Source organism: Theropithecus gelada, chromosome 9 (genome assembly GCF_003255815.1).
Source record: "Theropithecus gelada isolate Dixy chromosome 9, Tgel_1.0, whole genome shotgun sequence".
NCBI classification, from domain to species: Eukaryota; Metazoa; Chordata; class Mammalia; order Primates; family Cercopithecidae; genus Theropithecus; species Theropithecus gelada.
Window position 1 is genome coordinate 118,949,332 of NC_037677.1, and position 20,623 is coordinate 118,969,954.

General features: G+C 39.3%; 1 protein-coding gene across 3 annotated transcripts in view; it reads left to right on the plus strand.

The window, feature by feature from the left end:
- Positions 1-315: 315 nt before the first annotated feature.
- The window catches only part of PLEKHA1 (pleckstrin homology domain containing A1), a 58,191-nt gene continuing 37,883 nt past the window's right edge, over positions 316-20,623 (plus strand). Inside the window, exons 1-3 of one of the 3 annotated variants that reach the window (XM_025397334.1) lie at positions 1,731-1,785; positions 17,715-17,780; positions 18,649-18,809. In XM_025397334.1, coding sequence (XP_025253119.1) covers positions 18,669-18,809 — 141 coding nt within the window. In that variant the 5' untranslated portion in view covers positions 1,731-1,785; positions 17,715-17,780; positions 18,649-18,668. Of the gene's footprint in view, positions 542-1,730; positions 1,786-17,714; positions 17,781-18,648; positions 18,810-20,623 lie in introns of those variants that run through there. The other 2 variants (XM_025397333.1, XM_025397335.1) reach the window with 2 other exon arrangements.

Below are 20,623 nucleotides of genomic sequence, written 5' to 3' on the forward strand. Positions count from 1 at the left end.
TGGCGCGCAGAGGTGTAAAGCGTTTTTCTCCAGGTCGCACCGCAGCCTGTACATTTGTGCCACTTGGACCGATTATGGGACAGCTTGCAAGCAAATTATCTGCAAACTAACGAAGCCTATTTTTAAAGATCCCTGTTCCTCGCAGCTCTAGGCGATGACATCAGAGAACCCGGAGTTCCACCTCCGAGCCAAGCCCGGTGGTGCTCAAAAACTACGAATACCAGGAAGCACCGCGGCGCGGCGGCCCAGAGCTCAGTGCGCAACCCTCCCCGGCGCGCCGAGGCCGCCGCCGCTGGAACCAGGAAGACACCAGCCACCCGGCCCGCCACGCCGCCGGGACCCGCGCGGGGCCTGCCGGGACTCGTAGTCTCTGCGGGCTGGGAGCGCCGGCTCCGGAATCTCAGCCGCCGTCTGAGGGCTGAGGCAGCGTGGGGACGCGTGCGCAGTGCGCGAGCTGGCCGTCGTGGACGCCGCTCCGGGCAGCGAAGCCTCTGTGGCAGCCGGGGCCGCGGCGGCGCGGGTGCTCCGGGCCGAGGCCGCGGTAAAGTTTGGCTTAAGGAACGCGGCTGCGCTGGAGCAGGGGTGGGGGACGGGGCCGCCGGAGCGCGGTTCCCGCTGAGGCGAGCGGGGAGGCGTCCGCCGAGGGGCCGGGGGCGCGGGTGAGTGCGGGTCCGGCGCCCCCTCAGCGCACGTCCGCCCCGCGCGCCGCAGCACCTGGAGGCCGCCGGGCGGGTTCACCTGCCCTGGCTCGGGGCCGCGGGAGGGGGCGGCGTCTTCTTCCCGTGGGTCCCCGATTGTTTTCCCGACGTCAGCCCTCGGCGGCGCCCGGCGGGGAAGGGCGGGAGGCCCGCGGCGGTCGCGGGGCCAAAGAGCTCCTCGGCGTCTCCGCCCCCCGAGAAATCCCTCTTGGGGCGCGGTGCGCGCAGCTGCCCGGGGATTCCCGGTGGCGCCGGTCGGAGCGGCTCCCTCCAGGGCTGTGCCCGCGGGGCGCGCGGCCCCGGGCATCCTTTCCTGGTGTTCAATGCGTTTTGGCTTCAGGACTTGCCGAGGCCGAAGCCGGCTCCGCCCTGGGCCCTGAAGTCGGGCGGTGTCCGCGGTGTACCTCCGCACCTTCGGGGCAGGTGGCCAGAGGCAGCGTTGAAAGCGACTTGCCCAAGGTCAAGCAGGTGGCACTGGGGAGGCGACCAGACCCAGGTCTTTCGACGCCGAGGCCAACTGCCAACCGCAGAGCTTTGGGGCCGTCCTGAGTGGTTTGTGGTTTGTTTCAGATGCTTTCTATTGACCTCCTGGAAAGATGGGAAAGTGTGTCATAATGAAAGCGGTCTTGTTGCTTATAGTGTTTACTGCCTTTGGTAGAATTCTAGTGAGGCTGTGCCCCCGAGCAGAGCATCTGCCGTGGTCTGGGCATATAAATAATGAAACTCCTTTGCTGTCTTTGGGGGCAGTACAAGAAGAGGTTCAAGGAACAAATATCCAGGCAGTTTCTGCATTTTCCTCGTCTGTTTCACCTTCCAGTTCTGCAATACTTGTTTTCTTATTTTACAATTGATCGTTGACTGTTTTAATAAGATTTTCTTTGTCTTAATGAAGTCACTGCCCCTTGTGAGTTAGTTTTCTAAATAGAAAATCTTATTTCCTGTGTGTTTAATGACTGGAACAAGTAGCGCACTATGAGGTTTACACCATTGTCTTTTATCTTAGAACTCCTGATCAATCTGCTTAGTTTCCCCAAGTACTCAGCTTGCATACTCAGATGCCACTGAAACCATTTACAGCAAAGTTTGGGTAAGAGTTATATGATTTTTTGTGAAACTATGTTTTTCTTCACAATCTGAAGAACTTGAAGACCCGTTATATTAAAATAATAAGATTTTTTCTGAACCACAATGCCTGTTTACTTTTCATGCTCTTATTTTTTCATGTTGACACACGTATGACAAAAGAAATATTTCCCCCAGTGGAGTTAGTTTAAGTGTTTTTTTATCTTGGCCAATTTTCCCAAGGAAAATTGCATTTTAGAGTACTGACACATTTAAACAAGAGTATTTAAGTTTGACAGAATTTGAATTAATAAAGTAGTTAATTTACTTTATGGTGCCGTAAACCTTACACTGTATCCACTGACAGTTTTCTCTTGTAGCGTATACCTGTATCAAGGTGTATGACTGAATTTAGTGACATTAAGAATATATATATTATGTAAATATATGTGTGTACACACACCGCGCGGGCGCGCGCAGAGCTTCCAGTCTTTATCTTGTTAATTAGTATGTTCATTGTCGCTTTGGTAGGGGGGAAAGTAGCAGGTTTGTATCTTTTTTTCTCCCCAGTTTTAGCAGTGTAACAAAATAGGAAAGATGGTGTGTAAATTTGAGTTTGTCATAGACTAGGAGAGACAGTGAAACAGGATAAGTATACAATTGTGAGGAAATTGCCATGAGTTCATAAGCCGGAAGGACCTTTTTAGAAGTGTTTAAGGATGTTAAGAATAGCATTGGATTCTTTTCTTTAAAAAGTCATTGTGGGCAGTATTCAAGTATTGGTTGCTAGCATATAGGATATGACAATATTGACGACTCCTAGGAACATACTTGGGAAAGGTGGAAACATTTTACATTTTTATGGGGACTTCCCCCCCCCAAAAAAATCGTTTAATGGAGATTTAAACAAAGTGACTTTTTGACTTAAGCCTGGAAGTTCTTTATTATTATTATTAGTCATGCTGCAAATCCCAAAGTTATTTTAATTGTGTGATAATTTGTAACCCAGAATGAAATCTAAGAAATAATTTATTAGCATAATTTAAGTCATACTTTGATATTGACATATTGCTTGATGTCAAGTCGTTATTGTTTAAGTAACTTATTTGAGAATGAGGAAGATAGTTTTCTGAATATAGTGTAGTAATTATTTGTGACAATAGTAACACTGCTTTTATTAGAAAATATTCGGTTTGATAGCACTAACTGCCTTAAAGTATTTCCTATTTGATGCCAACTGCGAGCTAAGGTAATATACAAATAATTACTTTTCTCATTTTGGAGCAATTTACTTTTGGTAATATTAAAATTTAAATTTGAAGTTTAAAAAATCTTATTTTAGATCTACAATGATACAATAAAATGACTTCAGTAGGAGGTAAATATTAAGATTTGGTTTTAGGTTTTTTGACCATTCGTGAGTACATACCCAGCATTTAAGAATTTATTGACATGGTATCTGAAAGGAATGCTTTCAGAAAGGGCAGAAAACTTGGTAGCTTTAGATGATTGTCTATAATGCTTAATTATTTTTAGAAACATAAAAATATGGGATGTTTTTATGTAAACATAAAGCATCCTGTTGTTACAGCACTAGAACTCTCTTACACTTACTGAGCAATATTAAACCATTTGACCCTAAGTAACTTTTTTTCTTGTGGGTACTGTCTAATAGGGGATATGTGAGTTTGTGATTCCTAGATGCTTAAGCAAACATATGTTTGCTCTTTATTTTAGTAAACCTTTTAATTAGTTGAATTGATTTTATTCAGGAAGATGGGGCTTTGGGGATTTTATAAGCTTTCTTTGAACTGGAATTTCTGTTGGATATAACAGAAAATTAGTCATTTAGGATTTTTTTTAAGTTAAATACGTTTTAGAGCAAAATATTGTTTCCTACATGGAACTCTTATGAGGCTTGTCAGTCTGATAGCTTTATTCTCCAGAAAGTTGTGGTTTTTAGTCCTTTAGGCAGCCTAGCCTTTTATGGTTTAACCATTGAACTCTAGATTCTGGATTCAATCTAACCTCTTGAAGGAAAAGACAATCACGGGCACTAGAATTGGAAATGATCTCAGAGGGCTTCTAATGTAGCATCTCACCCGATACAGTAAATCCCTCCTGAGAATTTCCATGTCAGGTGTTCCCTCCCATTATTAAGGGTGAGAATGCTGTTGCATATGTCATCAGGTTATTCAGCAGTCCAGTCTTACTGAGAACAAACACAAGAGTTTTCATGAGTTTGAATTTTCACCATTCACTGCCTTTAACTATATTTTGTAGGCTCTTTCTCTCCCACCCTGCTGTCCCCCACCCCCCATAACATCATGGGTAAATGATAGCTTTTCTGTCATTTACAGTTACCAAAAAGCTCTAGGCGGGGCTCAGTGGCTCATGCCTGTAATCCCAGCACTTCAGAAAGCCGAGGTGGGAGGATGGCTTGAGCCCAGGAGTTTGAGACCAGCCTGGGAAACATGACAAAACCTTGTCTCTACAGAAAATAGAAAAATCAGCCGGGCGTGGTGGCACGTGCCTGTAGTCCCAGATAGTTGGGAGGCTGTTGTGGGAGGATCCCTTGAGCCTGGGAGACAGGTTGCAGTGAACAGAGATTGTGTTGTGGCACTCCAGCCTGGGTGACAGAAGAGTGAGACCCTGTCTCCAAAATAAATAAATAAATACATAAACTATTTTTTTATTATCAAACAGTCTATTCCAGTTTGAAAGTTCAATCTCATATATATTCAATTTAAAGGTTTTTTTTTTTTTCCCCCTTCCTTACCCCATGGTCAGGCCACTTACTTCCTGAAGCACTTGGGGTATGGATGGCTTGTGGTAAGCTCCTGGGATACCTCTTTCCTTTCCCTCTTGAGGGATCTACTTGGATACAAACGTGTCAAGAAGAGAAGTAGAAAAAGACAAGTGTTTGTTACTGGTGCTGTTAAAGTCCTCTCTTGATTAACAGTGGCAGGCCATTGCAGTCCACTAATAGGCAACCAAACTGGCATTTTTGGTGAGATCTTGCAGGGAGACTCCTGCTGCAGTTTCTGGATATGGAATTTTCTGTAGCTAAACCTTTTCCAACCTACACACCCATCTGCTTGCTCCCATCCTGTCAGTTTACCCACTGGTTACGTGAATGTGTGTGAGTTGGGGTGGAGATCTTTTCTCTCTGCAGAGAGAGATTTTGATAATGGCAAAACAACTCCAGTCCAGGTACCCTATGGTTTCCATTCAACCTACTGGAAACTCACTTCCTTGTGATGTCAAATAGTGACATACAGACTACTTAAGTCTGCCTTCTTTCTGTGCCCTGCCATTTCTTGTCAGTTCTCTTTGTCCCCCCTTTTCAAGTAGACGCACAGGGTCGGTCTCTCAGTCTGCTGCATAAGTAGATGTGGAACTGGAGAATGGGATGAGAGTCTCTTCTAGGCCCCTCTGATCTTGGTGAGTGACTTCTGTTAGAGGCCCCTGCCACTGTTTTGGGTGAAGACCTTCTTCCTTTCCCTGTGTTCTCCCTGAAGACTTCTAGTTCTTTCTCTCTCTTCTGTCAACTGCTCTTACAGAGTGGAAGGATGGTGCTGAGTAGGGTGCCAGAGCCATGCCTGACTCTACAGATGTTTGCTTCTCGTTGTCTATATATCCTCAGCTTGTGTTTGTCAGTGATTGTGGGGAACGGGACTAGTCCCTCTCGACATGTTTTAACAAATAATAGTGAAGTCTTGTGGCCTGATGAGGTCTCACTGTGTAGAATTTAATTTTTCTTTGCTTTTTCTTATATCACTGAGGCTGTTTCTGTGTTTTGCTTTATTTTTTGGCTTCCTGGTTCCTGACTGATGAGATGTTAACTGTGATTATGTTAATTTATGACTGATTTGTAAGATCTAACTATACCTTAGAGTATGAGTAAAGCCAAAGGAGAAATTTGGGTGGGGGGCCATGTTAATAATATAATTGTGTCTGTTTTTGCTTCATGTAATTTTTACTAAGAATATAAATTCAAATGGAAATATAATGTTTGAACCTTTTTCCTTCCATTATTTAAATAAATCAGTTAAATCTGGTAAATGATTCTTGTCTGATGAGGAAGAACAACTTTCTATCTGGAAACTTAATGTTAATCTTTGATGCAGTAATTATGGTTTACTTCATACTTCATTCAACAATAGTTACTGAGGGTCTTCCATGTGACAGCCACTGCTTTGGGCATTGGAGAAACAACAGTAAATAACAAATCCCTGCTGTCATGGGGCCTACATTACAGTGTGGGGAAACAAACAAGAAACAGGTAAATGAGTGAAACTGTATCATTCGTTAGATACCAGTAAATGCTAAGGAGGAGAATAACATAGGGAACCGAGATGGAAGTGGCAGAACGGTTTGGAGGATTTGCAATTTTAGATAAGATCTAAAAGAAGGTGTTCAGTGAGAAAGTGACTTTGAGTTAAGTCCTTGAGTGGGAATCTTGTCTGGTGAGTCCAGCGGCCAAATGAATGAGTAAGGTGGGTATTGGGATGGGATAATAGGGCAGATGAGGCCTAGCGGTCTTTATGAGGGCTTTGGTTTTTAGGTTTTTACTTTGAATGAGATGGGATCCTGTTGAAACAATAGTTGTCAACCTTGACTGAATGTTAGAATTATCGGGAAAGCTTTAAAAAAGTACTGATGCCTCGATCCCATCCCAGAGTTTCTGATTTAATTGGTCGGCGGTGGTGGGGGAGGCAGTGTTTTAACGTAGGCATCAGGAATTTTTAAAACTCTCAGGTAATTGTAGTAAGTGGCCAAGGTTGACATCTATTGCATTGAAGAATTTTGAGCAGAGTGAGGTATTACATAGTATTGAGGAGTGTGACTCTAGAGCCAGACTCCTCCAGTTTGACTCCTGGCACTGCCACTCCTAAGCATGTGACCTTAAGCAGATGTCTTGGTTTTCTCATCTGTAAAATTGTTACAAGGATTAAACAAACTAATATTTAGGTATTTAGAAATGTGCTTTATGAGTAGTACTATGTGTAAGTGTTTATTGAATGAACACTTGAATAAATGTTTTAATGGTATCACTTTGACTGCTGTGTTGAGAATAGATTGAAGTGTGGTAAGGGCCAGATCTAGGAGAGACCCTTAGCAATAATCCAGGTGGGAGGTCATGGTCACTTAGACCAGAGTGGCAGCAAGTGGTAAGAAGTAGGATTCTGGTTATAATTTGAAGATGGAGATGACAGGATTTGCTGATGGATTGGACATAGGATAGGATATGGTTTGGATTTGTGTCCCCACCCAAATCTCCTGTCGGATTGTAATCCGCAGTGTTGGAGGAGGGGCCTGGTGGGAGGCGATTGGATCACAGGACAGACATCCCTACTTGCTGTTCTCATGATAGTGAGGGAGTTCTCGTGAGATCTGGTTGTTTAAAAGTGTGTACCTCTCTCTCCTCTCTTTCTTCCTCCTGCTGCTGCCATTTAAGAGGTAACTCCTCCCTCTTCACCTTCCACCATGATTGTAAGTTTCTTGAGGCCTCCCCAGTCATGCCTCCTGTACAGACTGTGGAACCATGAGCTAATTAAACCTCTTTTCTTTATAAATTACCCAGGTAGTTCTTTATAGCAATGCAAGAACGGACTACCACAGGGTGAGAAAAACTTAAGTATGACTTCAAGGTATTTTGCCTGAACAGCTGGAAGAAGGGAGTGGCCCTTTACTGAGCTAGGGAAGGCTGGATCAGGTTTCTGAGGGGAATATCTGAAGCTCAGTTTAAGTTTGAGATGGCTTGTTAGATAAGTGGAACCGTAGAATAGGCAGTTGTATACTTGGGTCTGGAGGTCAACAGTGTTCAAAGCTGGAGATAACAGTCTGGAAGTCATCAATATTTAGACCTGTGAGAATGAGTAAGCTCACGAAGACACTGAGTATATATAGGAAAGAGATCCACAGACCACTCTCTGGGATACTCCAACAATAGAGGTCTGGGAGATGAAATAGTCCTTAGGGTTTCTAACATACTCTAGAATGAAATACATTTGTAATTGTTTCTTTTTTTTAAAAAAAGCTTTATTGAGATATAATTCACAACATATAATTCACTTATTTAAAATGTATGATTTAGTGCATTCACAGTTATGTGGATAACATCACAATCAATTTTAGAATATTTGTATCTCCCCCGAAGAAACCCTGTACCCTCTCATCCTTAGACAACAACTCATTTCCTCTGTACCTAGGAAACTGGTAATCTACCTTCAATCTTTATAGATTTGCCCATTCTGGATATTTCTTGTCAGTGGAATCATACTATACTTGGTTTGTTTAGAGAGAAATGGTATCCATTAGTACTTAGCTTCTGGATTCAATAGATACCAAGTTATTTGGTAAAGGTGGGGGCTATAAGATCTCTCCAATGTAAAGATACATTTCCTGTTTGCAACTAGTAACAAAACTGTGGGATGATATTTTGATACTGTGAATATTCTGTTTCCTAATAGCATTTCATCTACTGGTTTTAGTGTTCATTGAAGATGCTTGTGTAAATCAGTGAGATATTGGGATTACAAAGTGGTGATTTTCTGTTACTATCATATCATCAGAAATTATGTAGTTCATAGTATTTCTAATTCAGACATATTATACACAGTTTGTTCTTCTGTTTTGTGTTTGTACCTCTTTACTCTCACTGTGAAAATCTTGGTTCCTAATAACAAATAAATGTTTTCTTTTAAATATAATTAATCATATCAACTTATTTACATTATCCAATAATGTACATTATAATGATCTGGAAGTCTTATCATACCTAAAATGTTTCACATTACAGTACCAAGTAGGAATGCTGGATCACAGGATAACAGTATATATGATTTTGTGAAATAGTACCAGATTCACCCAATAGGGTTTTAACATTTTGCCTTCTTGTCAGCAATGTAAGTTTCTGTTTTCTTACAGCCTCGTCAGTATAGTGTGTTGTCAAGCTTCTGAATTTTTGCCAGTCTAATAGATGATTAATGGTATATCTGTGTAGTATAGATTTAAAAAACTTCTATTATGGAGATTTGTGAACATCCACAAAAATAGAAAAGTGTAACCAATCCCATGAACACCATCATTTAGCCCCAGCAACTACCAACCCAACTACCAATGCCTCCTCTCTTTGTTCCCTTCTCTCAAATTATTTTGAAACAAATCCCAGATAACATTTTTTTCTTTTCTTTCTTTCTTTCTGTTTTTTTTCTTTCTTTTTTTTTTTTTTTTTGAGACAGGGTCTTGTTCTGTTGCCCAGGCTGGAGTACAGTGTCACAGTCATAGCTTCCTGCAACCTCAGTCTCCCAGGCTGAAACGATTATCCCACCTCAGCCTCCCAAGTAGCTGGGACTGCAGGCACACACCACTATGCCTGGGTAATTTTTTTTTTTTTGGTGGAGATAATGTCTCGTCATATTGTAGGCTTGAACTCCTGAACTCATGCAATCCTCCCACCTCAGCCTCCCGAAGTGCTGGGATTACAATTGTGAGCCACCATGCCTGGCCCCAGATAAATAACATTTTATTTTATATCAGTATAAGTATCTCTAAATGAAAAGGACTCCTCCTTTTTTTGGTAACAATCACAATACCATTATCACACCAAAAATAATGTGTCTGTTTTCTTAATATCATCAGAAAATATTCAAATTTCCGATTTTCTTAAATATATCAGGTTTTTTTTTGTTTTTTGTTTTTTTTAAGAAACAGGATTTAAATCAAATCCACATGTCATGATTGGTCCAGATGTCTTTTAAAGTATTTTTAAATTCATAGGTTTCTCCTCCAGTTCCTTTTCTTCTCCTACTTTTGAATTTAATTTTAAAGAAACCAGTTATCTTTCCTGAGCCATTTCTTACCATATAGATTTTGCAATTTGAATCCCTGTGATAGTTTCTCGTGTTCTTCCTATTCTTGCGATGTCATTGGCAATGGCTACATCTTGGTATGGTTTTTTGTCTTTCTCCTATTATGAGTGATACTGAATATCTCATCATATATTTAACGGCCATTTTAATATCTTTTTTGGTACAATGTTCATGTCCTTTACTCATTTTTCTATTGAACGTTTGATATGTTTCCGTTGACATTTTTTGCAAGCTCTTTTAATGTTAGGGAGATTAGCCCTTTTTCTGTGATATAAGTTGCAAATATTTTCTACTGGCTTTGACTTTGCTTATGAGGTTTTTGCCATGGAAAGCTTTTAAAAAACTTTATCTGTAGTCATTTATAAATGAGTTTTTAAAATTGTTACTGGGCCAGGTGTGGTGGCTCACACCTGTAATCCCAGCACTGTGGGATGCCAAGGCAGGTGGATCATTTGAGGTCAGAAGTTAGAGACCAGCCTGGCCAACATGGTGAAACCCTGTCTCTACTAAAAATACAAAAATTAGCCAGGCGGGAGTGGCGTGGTGCCTATAATCTTAGCTACTCGGGAGGCCGAGGCATGAGAATTGCTTGAGCCTGTGAGGTGGAGGTTGTGGTGAGCCGAGATCACGCAACTGCACTGCAGTCTGGGCAACAGAGTGATACCCTATCTCAAAAAAAATTTTTTTTTTTTTTTACATTGGTACTGGGTTTTTAATTAACCTCTTGAAGTTACATTCAATAAACTGGATCTGTTTAAAATGTATAATTTGATGAGTTTTGACCATGTCTACAATCACATTAAGATACAGAACATTTCCATAACTCTGAGAAGTATCCTCATGCCACTTACAGTCCTTCCCTTCACCCTCAGCTCCAAGCAACTACTACTGATCTGCATTCCGTCCCTATAGATTGGTTTGCAGTTTTCAGAATTTTATAGAAATATAATTATTTCTATAAATAACACTAAAACCACTAGATGAAATGTTGTTAGGAAACAGGATTATTATAGAAGGCCATATCCTTTTGTGTCTGGCTTTTTTTTTTTTTTTTTTTTTGAGACTGAGTTTTGCTCTTGTTGCCCAGGCTGGAGTGCAATGGTGCGATCTAGGCTCACTGCAACCTCCACCTCCTAGGTTCAAGCAATTCTCCTCCCTCAGCCTCCTGAGTAGCTGGGATTAGAGCATGCATCACCATGCCCGGCTAATTTTGTATTTTTGGTAGAGACGGGGTTTCTCCATGTTGGCAGGCTGGTCTTGAACTGACCTCAGGTGATCCACCTGCTTTGGCCTCCCAAAGTGTTGGGATTACAGGCGTGAGCCACTGTGCCCAGCCTATTTCTGGCCTTTTTTCTGCTTAGTATTATCGTTTTGAGATTCATTCATGTTGTTGGATCTGTCAGTAGTTCCTTTTTACTGTAGAGCAGTATTCCATCTCTATTGATTTGTTCCATGTCCCATATCTTTTTGATCTGGCTTCTTTCATATACCAAGATACAGTTGAGATTTATTAGTTGCTCATGTATCAATAATTTGTCCCTTTATTTTGCCAAGTAATATTTTATTGTATTGGATACACCACGGTTTGTTTATTCATACACCAGTTGAAGGACATTTGGGTTGTTCTTGGTTTTTTTTTTTTTTTTTTTTGCCAATTATGACTAATACTGCTATAAACATTTGTATCCAACATTTGATGTGAACATAAGCCTTCAATTCATTTGGATAAATACCTAGGAGTGGGATGGCTGGATTGTATGGATATGTTTAATTATAATAACTGCCAAGCTGTTTTCCGAAGTTGCTATGTCATTTTGCATTCCCACCAGCGATGTATGATAGTTGATTTATTCCACATCTTTGGCAGCATTTAGTGTTGTCAGGGGTTTTTTTTGTTTGTTTGTCACAGACATTTTAGTTGGTATGTTATAGTATCTTGTGGTTTTTATTTGCAATCACTTTCCTGAATAGTTATGGTAGACATCTATTTGTGTGTTTATTTACTATTTTTATATCTTCTATGTCAACTTGTGTGTTCCAAGTTTTTTGACCATTTTCTTATTTGGTTGTCTTTTTGAATTGTAATAATTACCTGCCTATTCTAGGGTATCATTTGTTGTCTAGATACATATATATTGAATATGTTCCTCATTTGGTGGCTTGTCTTTTCATTTCTTTATGGTGTCTTTTGAAGAGCAATTTTAAAGTTTGGTTACGTTTCAAATATATCAACTATTACATGATTCAGGCTTTTTGTGTCTTACCTAAGAAATACTTGTCTCCCCTTAAGGTCCTGAAGACTTTGTCCTATATTTCATTCTAGAAGCTTTATCATTTTAGCTTTTACATTGGGTCAGTGATCGATTTAGAGTTAGTTTTTTTCCTCATAGATAGTCAATTATTCCAGTCTTGTTTGTTGAAAAGACTGTCCTTTCTCTACAAAATTGCCTTGGCACCTTGGTTGAAAATTAACTGTTCTCTCCTCCTGTTTACTAGGAGAATTTGTAAAAGATTGGTGTTATTTTTTTCCTTACGGGATTGGTAGAATTCACATATAAACTATTCTAGGCTTGGACTTTTCTTTTTGGGGTTTTAGTAATGAATTCATTTGCTTTGGTAGAAATAGGTACTTCAGATTTTCTTTTTCATCTTGTGTCAGTTTTTTCAAAATTGTATTTTTTCAAATAATTTGTTTACTTCTAAATTATCAAATTTGTTTGCATGAAGTCTTATTACCCACTTAATATCTATAGGGTGTGTAGTGATAACCTCTCTGTTCTTCCTAGTATTGGTGATTTGCTTTCTCTCTTTCACTTGGTTCACATAGCTATCGATTTATCAATTTGATCTTTTCAAAGAAACAGCTTTTGGTTTTGATTTTCTTCATTGTTTGTTTTCAGTTTTCTTAGCTTCTTTTCTGATATCTATTATTCCCTTTGTATTTTGGGTTTACTTTACCTTTTTCTAGCTTTTTTAAGGTGGAGTTTATGTCATTGATTTTAGACCTTTTCTAATAAAAACATCTTAAGACTATAAATTTTCCTTTAAAATCACCTTTAGCTGCATACTACAAATTTTGACTGTTAAAAATTTTCATTTAGTTAAGAATGTTTTCTGATTTCCCTTTTGATTTCTTCTTTTACCCATATTTTATTTAAAAGTGTATTTTAATTTTCAAATAGCTATTCAGGTAATAATTTCATCTATAGCACTAAAAACCAATGAAAATTCTGACATTTGTTTATAAAATTCCTTGAATGTTCTGTATATTATATTTATATGGTATATGCCTGAGGGCTTTTCTGTAGCCTAAAATAACAGTTCATTGTTTTTCACTGTTCTCTGGGTTGAAGGAGCTCATTTGGGCAGTTCCCCCTTGGGGATCTTTCTCTCTCGTAGTTGCAGTCAAATGGCAGCTGGAATGAGAGTCATCTGAAGGCTTGACTGGGTTGGATGATCAATATAGCCTCTTCACTCACTCTGCTGGAATGGCTGGGACAGCTGAGTGTGGCCTGGTCACCTCTCTTTACACAGCTTCTTCATGGGATTAGTTGGCTTTCCCACAACAAGGCAGTCTGAAGGCAGTCAGATTTCCTATATGACAGCTGACTTCTAGAGTGAGCATTCTAAGACATTGAGTTTTTTCAAGTAGCTAATTTATCTGCTCTATTCTTTTAAACTAAGAAGTAAGATAAATTGTATTGGGGCAGTCATTGTAGAAACTGCCTAGTAAGTAACATTACAGCATCCTTTATTTTTATTTTTTAGTCGAGGTGAAATTAGCATAAGATTACCCATTTTAGTGTGTACAACCCAATGACATGTCATACTTTCACAGTGTCAGTGTTGTGCAGCTATCACCTGTATCTACTCTCAAAACATTTTCATCACCTATTAAGCAGCTCTTCTGCATTTCCCACTTTATTCAGCCTCTGGCAACCACCAATCTACTGTTTGTTGCTCTGGATTTATCTATTTAGGATCTTTCATATAAATAGAATCATATAACATGTACCTTTTTGTTGCTGGCTTCTTTCATTTAGCATCTTTCCGAGGCTTATCTAGGCTGTAGCATGTATCAGTACTTCATTCCTTTTTATGTCTGAAAAATATTCCATTGTATGCATATGCTACATTTTATTCATCCATTCACCCACTGATGGATGTTGGGGTTGTTTCCACCTTTTGGCTATTTGTGAATAATGCTGCTATGAACATTTCATATACAAGGGTTTATTTGCCTACCTGTGTTCAATTCTGAATATCTGTAGACAAATCTCAGAGACATTGTGGGTTCAATTCCAGTCCATGGCAATAAGATAAATGTTGCAATAGAATCAGTCACACTAATTTTTTGGTTTCCCAGTACATACAAAAACTATGTTTACACTATACTGTAGTCTATTAAGTGTGCTAAGCATTATGTCTAAGAAATGTACAAACCGTAATTTGAAAATATTTTATTGCTTAAAAATGCTAACAGTCATCTGAGCCTCTTCAAATGAGTTGTAATTTTTTGCTGGTGGAGAGTTGTACCTCAGTGTTGATGACTGCTGACTGTTTAGGGTAGTGGTTGCTGATGGTAGGGGTGGCTGTGCCATTTCAGGAAATCACTTTTTTTGCTCATCCATGGAAGCAACTCCTCATCTGTTCAAGTTTTAGCATGAGATTACGGTAATTTAGTCACATTTTCAAGCTTCTCTTCTAATTCTAGTCCTTTTGCTATTTCTGTCATATCTGTAGTTACTTCCTCCACTGAAGTCTTGAACCCTTCCAAGTCATTCATGAGGGTTGGAATCAACTTCTTTCAAAGCCTTGTTAATGTTGATACTTGGACCTCCTCCTGTGAATCATGAATGTTCTGAACGGCATCTAGAATGATGAATCCTCTCCAGAAGATTTTCAGTTTACTTTGCCCAAATCTATCAGAGGAATCACTATCTATGGCAGCTATATTTCAAATCACAAATGTTTATCTCATATCACAAAATGTGTTTCTGAAATAATAAGACTTGAAAGTTGAAATTACTCTTTGATCCATGAGCTGCAGAATGGATGTCGTGTTAACAGGCGTGAAAACAACATTAATCACCTTGTACATTTTCATCAGAGCTCTTGGGTGACCATGTACATTGTCAATGAGCAGTGATATTTGGAAAGGAATCTTCTGAGGAGTATGTCTCAACAGTGGGGTTAAAATATTCAATGACCGGTTGCGGTGGCTCATACCTGTAATTCCAGCACTTTGGGAGGCCAGGGTGGGCGGATCACCTGAGGTCAGGAGTTCGAGACCAGCCTGGCCAACGTGGTGAAACCCTGTTGCTACTAAAAATACAAAAGTTAGCCAGACATGGTGGCACGTACCTGTTAATCCCATTTACTTGGGAGACTGAGGCATGCTGAGGCAGGAGAATTGCTTGAACCTGGGAGGCAGAGATTGCAGTGAGCCAAGATTGTGCCACCACTCCAGCCTGGGCGACAGAGCAAGACTCCATCCCCCCCACCCAAAAAAAAAAAAAAACAACAGTAAAACATGCCGTAAACAGGTGTGTGGTCATCCAGACTTTGTTATTCCATTTCTAGAGTACAGGCAGAGTAGATTTAGCATAATTCTTGAGGGCTCTAGGATTTTCGGAATGGTAAGTGAGCAGTGACTTCAACTTAAAGTCAGCAGCTGCATTAGCCCCTAACAAGAGTCAGCTTGTCCCTTGAAGCTTTGAATCAGGCATTGACTTCTCTAGAGCTGTCAAAGTCCTAGATGGCATTCCAATGGAAGAGTTCACATACATTGAAAATCTCTTTAGTGTAGCCATCTCCTTGATCTCAGCTAGATCTTCCTGGATAACTTGTGGAAGCTTCTATATCAGCACTTGCTGCTTCACCTTGCACTTTTATGGTATAGAGATGGCTTCTTTCTTTAAAACTCATGAACCAACAACCTCTGCTGGCTTCCAGTTTTTTTTCCTACAGCTTCCTCACCTCTCTCAGCCTTCAAATAACTGAAGAAAGCCTATCTTTGGGTTAGGCTTTGACTTAAGGGTAATACTGTAGCTAATTTGATGTTCTGTCCAGACCACTAAAGCTTTCTTCATATCAGCAATAAAGCTGTTTCACTTACCATTCTTGTGTAGCACTTTTAATTTCCTTCAGGAACTTTACCTTTGTGTTCATAACTTGGCTATTTGGTGCAAGAAACCTCACTTTTGATCTGTCTCAGCTTTTGATATGCTTTACTTACTAAGCTTAGTCATTTCTGGCTTTTGGTTTAAAGTGAGACACTTGGCTGGGCATGGTGGCTCATGCCCGTAATCCCAGCACTTTGAGAGGCCGAGGCGAGAGGATTGCTTGAGGCCAGGAGCTCGAGACTAGCCTGGGCAGCATAGTGAGATCCTGTCTTTACAAAAAATAAAAAAGTTAGCTGGGCATGGTGGTACATGCATATAGTCCTCCCACCTATTTGGGAGGCTGAGGCAAGAGGATTTCTTGAGCCCAGTACTTTGAGGCTGCAGGGTTGCCACAAACCTTCAATTTGTAAAAACCCCAATATATGTGAAGTGCAATAAAATGAAGCACAGTAAAACGCGGTGTGTGTGTACCTAGGAGTAGAATTGCTGGGTCATATGGTAATTCTATGTTTAACTCTTGAAGAGCTGCCAAACTGTTTTACACAGCTGTTGTACCATTTTACATTCCCACCAGCAATGTAGGAGGGTTCCAATTTCTCCATGTCCTTGCCAACACTTGTTATTTTCCTCTGTTTTAATTATAGCCATCCTAGTGGGTGTGAAGTTTTATCTCATTGTGGTTTTTATTTGGATTTCCCAAAATGGCTAATGATATTGAGCATCTTTTAATGTTCTCGTTGGCGATTTGTTTATCTTCTTTGGATAAATGTCGCTTCGAGTCATTTGCCCATTTTAAACTTGGACTGAAGTTTTTGAGTTCTGAAAGTTATTTATATATTCTGGATACTAGACCCTTGTCAGATACATAGTTTGCAAATGTTTTCTTTCCTCCTGTAGATTTTCTTTTGACTTTCTTGAAGTCCTTTGATGCAAAAAAAGTTCTAAAAATTTGATGAAGTCCAATGTATCTTATTTTTGTTGTTGCTCATGCTTTTGATATTATATTTAAGAATTCATTGCCAATTACAAAGTAAGATTTACCCCATATTTTCTTCTGAAAGTTTTCTAGTTTTAGCTTTTAAATTGTTAATCCATTTTGAGTTAATTTTTATATATGGTGTGAGGTAGGGGGTCCAGCTTCATTTCGTTACATGTGGATATCCAGTTGTACCAGCACCATTTGTTGAAGAGGCTTTTTTTTCCCCTACATTGAATGGTATTAGCACCCTTGTTGAAATCAGTTGACTATAGATGTATACGTTTATTTCTGTGCTCAAATTCTTTTCCACTGATACATGTCTATTCTCATGGCAAGTTGATAGCTTTTACCTGTGGTATATGGTAATATAGAGTATTGATTTTTCAAGCTTTGATTACATTGTAAACTTCTTTTCTTTTTACAAACTTATAGTGAATTTATTAAAGAAATTATTTCCTTTTAAAGTGTCAGGTTTATAAGAACAACAACAACAACAACACACAAACTTATTGGATTGTTTTATTTAAAAGTTTTTGGTGTATTTTATAATTTCTCTGACTGCACATGGAATAGTGATGCCGATACATAGTGTATCAGTGTGCATTGTAATTGAATTTTCACTGTAAGTTAAATTTACCTTGAGCCTCTAAATAAAGAACTACTTATGTAAATTCATCCTGCTAAAAGATGTGATGGTGCCAGCTATAGAAGTACCAGAATAGGAACAGCTGTCTGTTGCAGATTTGGGCTAAGCATCACATCAAGAAGGAATCATATATCTGTAGTCTCTAGAGAAACAGTGCTTGGCACCTAACGGTTTTTTAACTTTAATCAGTATAACAAAAGTTGCAGTGCTTTAGGACCAGAATATGATATACCTTTTAAGTCTCTTTTAATCTATAATGTCTTTCCCTTTTTTTTCTTGTAATAATTTATTTGCTAAATAAATTTTTTTCCCCTTTGTTTCTTATAGTCTGGTTCTTGTTGATTGAATTCCTTTGGTGCAGTTTAGTATGTTCTTCTGTGTTCTGCGTCTCCTGTAGATTGGCATTTGGATATAGCGGGGATCTAAAAAACATTTTTTCTTGTTGTTTTATGTTCACTTCATAGGTGATGTTTGTGTCTTCCACCAGGAGGCACATCATACCTGCTTATCTCTCTTTCTACTACATTAACTAAGTTTATTTTGATTCACTTTAGTTTTAACAATTCAAGGGTTTTTTAGAGAAGATGGTATAGAGCATAAGATAAGAGCTCTAGAGTACAGTAATCTGGATTCAGGCTTTGACTCTGGGCCTACTGGTTTTGGAATTTTGGAAAATCACTTCCCCTCTGTGTTAAGTTCCTTATCTGCTGGGGATGATTATGCCTACTCCTAGGATTGTTTAGAAGATTAAAGAGATCACATATGGAAAAGAACCTGGTACAGAGCCTGGCATGTAGCAAGTGGTCACTAAATGTTAACTGTTGTTGTTTTGTGAATTTAAAAATATTCTAAAATAATCTAAAGGATAGATTATCTTGATTATTCTAAAATCTAAAGGACAGATTATCTCAATTTGTAAGTGAGGAAATTAAAATTTGCATAACGATTGTTTTTTGGCTCACCTGGGTTTTTTTAGGGAAAAAGTAAGGAAATTATTCAACTGACGTGAGTAGCTCTCCGTTGTCCCCATCAAAGTGAATAGTTACATTTAGTAACCACTCTTCATAAACTTAATTTCAAAAGTGATTTTTGTCAGTGCCTCGGATGTTGGTGTGTGTTCATTTTAATTGGCCTTATCTCATGTTGGCAAGTTGCCCCCTCATTGAACAGACTTATACCATAGCACGTTTTATGCTTGCAGTCCATGAGAAATACTTTTCTGTTTCATAGGGAGCTTACTGTTAATGTTTTTATTTTACAGTGTAATGTTCAAGCTCAGCAATGCCTTATGTGGATCGTCAGAATCGCATTTGTGGTTTTTTAGACATTGAAGAAAATGAAAACAGTGGGAAATTTCTTCGAAGGTACTTCATACTGGATACCAGAGAAGATAGTTTCGTGTGGTACATGGATAATCCACAGGTTCGTAAAGTTCCAAGGATTATCTTTTAAAAGCATAGAAAGTTGTATTTAAGTATTTAACATACTCTACAGGTTTTAGTATTTGTCTTCTTAACCAGTATATTTTTAGATTTATTTCTACTGACTGTCCTCTCTGCCCTGCACTCCTGACCTCTACTGTCTTGTTTGAATTTCAGAAGGTGAAACTAAGTTTATTTGATAAAAATTAATGCTTTTGTATTTTTCCCTCGAGAGAGACATGCTCTCTGTGGTAGAAAATTAGGTTTTAGAAAATTAGATCTTGAGTCACAGAAAAAAATAACAATTGAAGCTGTCCCAAAAATCAGAAATACTGTTTTTGTAACATATATTTCAAACAACAGCTAAAATAAAGACCAGGGATAGATGATTTTCTTGCATTAAGGAGGCTTAATACCAGGGTCCCTTTAGTGAGATTAAATTTAGGTTTAAGATGCTGTATCTAGGATAGTGACTGCTATTTTTTAATAAATAAATGACTTAACCACATGATGCTCTTGCGCATATATAGTCCTTTTATTTTGTGGTGTCAGAGTTGAGTCAGTCATTGTAATGCCATCCATGAACTGAAATGCATTTTGATTTTATTGTTGCCTTGCAAAACATAGGGGTAAATGTTGTAATTTAAAAATTAGAATCCCAGCCTTAAGATCTGTAAGAGGCCTGGGATTAGATATCATCTGTGAAGTAGTTTTAAACTTTCAACTTTCTCTACTTTTTTTTTTTTTTGAGATGGATTCTCACTCTGTCACTCAGGCTGGAATGCAGTGGTACGATTTTGACTCACTGCAGCCTCTGCCTCCCGGGTTCAAGTGATTCTCATGCCTCAGCCTCCTGAGTAGCTGGGACTACAGGGGTGAGCCACCACGCCCGGCTAATTTTTTGTTATTTTTAGTAGAGATGGGGGTTTCGCCGTCTTGACCAGGCTGGTCTTGAATTCCTGACGTCAGGTGATCCTCCAGCCTCAGCCTCCCAAAGTGCTGGGATTACAGGCATGAGCCACTGTGCCCGGCCTTTTGGAACTTTTTATCTTCAAATAAAAATTGGTATAAAAGTTAAAAATGGGGTTGTATGTTGCAAGGAAGGATGTGCAAAGCAAGGGATGAATCTCTAGCAGACTTCTAAGCTGATTTTTGTCCAGTAGGCTTCTCATGTGGGTGAGGAATGGAAGGTCTAGGGAAGAGCAGCAACTTATACAAGGTTCTGTTCTGTTTCACAGAGCAGGAACTAGGTCTCCTGATAAGTAGTCTAGTATTCTTCACTCTGTACTAATTTTAGATTAGACAAGATACAGATACACTAATGTGTGTGTGTTTATTTATGTAGAATTTGAGTTGTAAGGGACATCTCACCCATATGAGCCATTGCACGGTTCTGCCTATTTTCTCTCCCTGGTTTTTCTCTCTCATCACCAGGTCCGGGTGACATATGTATGGTTTCACCTGAATTTTACTTGAAACTCCTTGATTATTTTTCCATGTTCCTACGTAATAGATTCTTCTTGTCATTCTTCCTTTATCAGTACTACCCATTTAACAGAGCTAAAAGGAGTTAAGTACAAAATAGAATATATTTATTACCCTGAATAAAACATGGACTTGGAATTCAGAGGAAAGTTATACAGCTAGTAGAAGGAGTTGAAGTCTTCATGGAAGTGGTAGCATTTGAAATTGACCTAGAAGTTTGGATATAATATTGGCTAAGAGATGGAAAAGTTGATTATTCCAGTGCTCAAAGAGTAGTGTGGGCAGAGATCAAAGCAAGAGAGCCTGTGGCAGGTTTGGAGACTAGATCAC